General features: G+C 41.4%; 1 protein-coding gene across 1 annotated transcript; it reads right to left on the reverse strand.

Annotated features, from left to right (window-relative positions):
• Positions 1–1,498: 1,498 nt before the first annotated feature.
• Positions 1,499–3,831, reverse strand: LOC133991133 (tripartite motif-containing protein 16-like). Its single transcript, XM_062429604.1, has one exon. The coding sequence runs from the start codon at positions 3,814–3,816 to the stop codon at positions 2,134–2,136; it is 1,683 nt and encodes a 560-aa protein (XP_062285588.1). The 5' UTR covers positions 3,817–3,831; the 3' UTR covers positions 1,499–2,133.
• Positions 3,832–4,197: the final 366 nt, after the last annotated feature.

A 4,197-nucleotide genomic window follows, 5' to 3' on the forward strand; every position in this document is an offset into this window, starting at 1 on the left:
AGGGAGAGAGAGAGAGAGAGAGGGAGAGACAGAGAGAGAGAGAGGGAGAGAGAGAGACAGAGAGAGAGAGAGAGGGAGGGAGGTGGGCGAGGGAACGAAAGCACACATCTATCTTCATTCATCATCATCATCCTGAATGAAAAACAGTCGAGCGACGTTGTGACATCACTGCCCTCGCTCTCTCTCTCTCTCTCTTTACCTCTCCCTCTATCTCTCTTTCTCTCCCTCTCTCTCTCTCTCTCTCTCTCTCTGTCCACACACACACACGATACAGGAAGCAGTTCATAAAAAGTATAAAATAAAAAAATAAAAAAATAATAATAACAATAACTGAACACAACTCTGAAATATCATCCAGCAGCAACATTATGAATCATTAGGAGTTGTGTTTCTGTCCACCTGTTGTACTTATTGTAACTGACTTGTTGCTATGGACAACAGATGAATATTAGTCTTTGGGCTAATTCTGGCATATTTAAACAAGCTAAACAATGAGCTGAAACTCACTATAAAGCTCCGTAAAGCTGAGAGGAGCGTGTTAATTCTCTGTAGGTTCATCACTATGACACACTAACTCATTACACACTGACAGATCAGACTGTGTTTCTATAAAAACACAGATTATGGAGGCTTTAAAGGGTCTCACAAACAAAAATAGTCCATTAAATGACTTCATGTAATTTGACTTTTAGCTACAAAGAGCTCGGCCGCGTTCAGCTGCACGATAAGAGGTTTAAAAAGTGTTTCTGACCCCAACAGGTCAACGATTTCTCAACACCAGCAGCTCAACCAATCAACCAACCAACATGAACCACTTTCTACATTAAAGCAACATCTGTGTGGTCAAACGTAGAGCTGGACTTCATTAGATTCCCATCTTGTGAATAGAGGCCACCGAGAATATAACCATGTCGAAAATACTTAAAACCAGATGAAAAGAAAATATTTTCCTCAGTTTATAATTTACTTATATCATGACAAGGCCAGATAGAGTTCAAATATGTTTCATTTGCTGTTGTTAGTGTTAAATATTATGGTTTAACCAGGCGGGGAGTTCCGGTCCTCTGAAATGAAGCCAACGCGGAAGTAACTTAAAACTGCATTCTATCAAAAGGCCACCAGGGGGACGACCGTTTTGGTGTCAAAAGGACTTCCGTCTCTATACAAGTCAATGGAGACTTTCCAGTTTTTTTAGGTCTGTGTTAGAAATCCTGTTTATTGACTGAATATACAAATAAAATCTTTGTTAGTTAAAAGCAACAAGTGATAGAAAGCTCTGCTCATTTCTCTGTGATGAAGCTGTTTTAATGATTAAAGCTGAAAGTTCAGAGACTGACTGACAAACATGAACTTTGCACTTTGTGGTGTTTCAGGAGGAAAAACTGCCTCAAATAAAATCTCATATTAGTTTCACATTTTCTCCACAAGCTTTGAATGAGATCCTGAAATGAAGACAGAAGAAAATATTGAATCATTATACTTTATTTATTGTGTAAAGCTTCAGTTTGTTCACACATCCAATCAGTAAAGTCTGTTAAATGACTCTTGTTCAATGATTTCATGTTCAGATTCATTTCAACCAGACAATCAATCACAGAATGTCAGCTATGTACAAGAACTTAATAAATGATCTACTTATTGATTATTATCATGATAATTATAGTTTTATAACACTTAATAACACCTGATTTGTGTGTGATATTGGACAAAATGCATAACTATGAATGTAAATGCAACAATACATTTCTTTACTGATTTACAAAGTCATGAGAACAAAATATGTTTGATAAAGGAAGGTCTGATTTTTCTCTGTTAAGACCGATGAGATGGAAAAGAAACAAGAGCACAAAGTTTCAGTTTCCATGTTGAGAAATGCAAGTTTGTGTTTATATATATGAAGAAAATCATGATGAGCAGTGATAGCCTCTCTGCTGAAACACACAAGCAAGAAAGAGCATCACATAAAGAAACTCAAATATTTACATAACATAACAACAGATGAGAAGATGTTAAAGTTGTCCATCAAACTTGATTGACAGCTGATCTCTGTGCAGCACAGAAACACCTCAGCAAAGAGCTCTCAGCAACAATGACAGAGACACAATAACTGACTGTCCCTCAAATGACTTCTGACTATTTGAGTTTACACAACTCAGCTGTGTTTCCATAATTATAACAAGGCCAAACTCCAGCATAGAGAGGCTGAGTGAATGTGGTCTGGACTCTGTGGAGGAGAGTCATGGTTTCAGAGACGCTGTAGAAGGACAGAATACCTGCTCTGTGATCCAGGTACACTCCTAGTCTGGAGGAACGAGGACCTGAGATGGTAGTTTTAATGTTGTTGAACCAGAATTCATAACTGTTATTGTACCAATGTAAAGCCCAAGATTTGTCATTGAGTCCAAATCCACATTCATTTAAGTATCCTGCTCTGCTGATATTCTTGTATGCGACTGCTACACGAACTCCTGTCCCGCTCCACTCCACCTCCCAGTAACAACGGCCAGTCAGACTCTGTCTACTCAGGACCTGACGATGACCAGTGAATCTGTCTGGATGACTAGAAAGAGACTGTTGTTGTCTTGTTAGTTCTGCTTTTCTGTTCCCATCAGATAATAACACCTGTGTGTTTGCTGTGTTTGGATCCAGAGTGATTTCATGTGAATATCTTAAGAACTCAGCTCTGGTCTTGGGCTCTGATTTTGGTTCTGACAGTAAAACGTCCACTTTAGTCACTGTCAGTGAGATGTTTGTCCATTTGTCCCTCAGGATGTCCTGTAGTTTATCTCTGAGCTCTGACACAGCTGCTGTCACATCCTCAAAGTATCTGAGAGGACGAATATCGATGCTGGATGAGTCTGTAGGTTCACTGAGTTGTGACACTGAGGTGTAGTTGTGTAGAAACTGGTTGTGATCCTCTGTGTGTGAGAGCTGCTTCAGTTCAGCGTCTTTCCTCTTCAGCTCAGTGATCTCCTGCTGCAGCTTCTCCTGAAGCTCTTTGACTCGACTCACTTCAGTTTCCTGCTGGGATCTGATCTGCTGCTTCACATCAGAGCTTCTTTTCTGGAGGAGACGGATCAGCTCAGTGAAGATCTTCTCACTGTCCTCCACTGCTTTATCAGCAGAGAGACTGACGGCCTCCACCTCCTGTTGAAGCAGCTTCACATCTTTCTCTCTGTCCTGGATTCTCTGCTGGATGTTTAGTTGACTCACCTCGAGCTCTCTCTGCCTCTCAGTCCTTTCTGCTGCAGCTGAGACTGTGTCGTGGCCTTTATGATCATCCACAGAGCAGAGATAACAGATAATCTGCTGATCAGTACGACAGAACATCTTCATCACCTCATCATGACGAGAGCAGATGTTCTCCTGGAGCTTCTTGGAGGGATCGACCAGCTTGTGTTTCTTTAATGGAGCTACATTATAGTGACGTTCAAGGTGTTTCTCACAATAAGAAGCCAGACACACCAGACAGGACTTGAAGGCTTTCAGCTTCCTCCCAGTGCAGACATCACATGACACATCTTCAGGTCCAGCATAGCAGAGATCAGCAGCAGCAGCTTGGAGTCCAGTCTTCTTCAGCTCCTCCACTATATCTGCTAACATGGTGTTTTTTACCAGGACAGGCCTCGGTCTGAAGGTCTGTCTGCACTGAGGACAGCTGTAGATTCCCTTCTTATCCTCTTCATCCCAGAAGTTGTTAATACAGCTCATGCAGTAGCTGTGTCCACAGGGAATAGTCACCGGATCCTTCAGTAGATCCAAACAGATCGAACAGCAGAATTTAGCTCCGTCCAGCTGAGCTCCTTGCTGCGCCATTTCAGCTCTCAGTAACAATGACTGTCTGAGTTTCACTTTCTGAGAAGTGAAACTAGTTTGATCTCTGATCTAAACAGCATGTGCTGCTGCAGTAAATGTAGGCTGGCAGCTCACCACATGTTGGTTACACCCATCTTCAAACTGTAGATCTGAAGGGGAGGGAACAAGGAAATATGTGGACCAATCAGAGCGCGTTGTGTTTGAGAGCAGGAAGAAGAGGGAGGAGTTATCAAGCGTTGATTCATTCCAGGAAGAGGAGCGGTCTGAGAGAGATACTGAGTGTTTAACCCTTTTTATACAATGAAGCTCATATCTTATTTAAAAACACTGCTCACCTGCTTTCTGGTGGCAAAGTAATGTTGGGAATAATCTATAGAATAA

This window comes from Scomber scombrus, chromosome 11 (genome assembly GCF_963691925.1).
Source record: "Scomber scombrus chromosome 11, fScoSco1.1, whole genome shotgun sequence".
Taxonomy (NCBI): Eukaryota; Metazoa; Chordata; class Actinopteri; order Scombriformes; family Scombridae; genus Scomber; species Scomber scombrus.

Bases quoted from the DNA above. Each gene is read 5' to 3' on its own strand.
- LOC133991133 (XM_062429604.1), bottom strand. From the start codon at position 3,816: ATGGCGCAGCAAGGAGCTCAGCTGGACGGAGCTAAATTCTGCTGTTCG.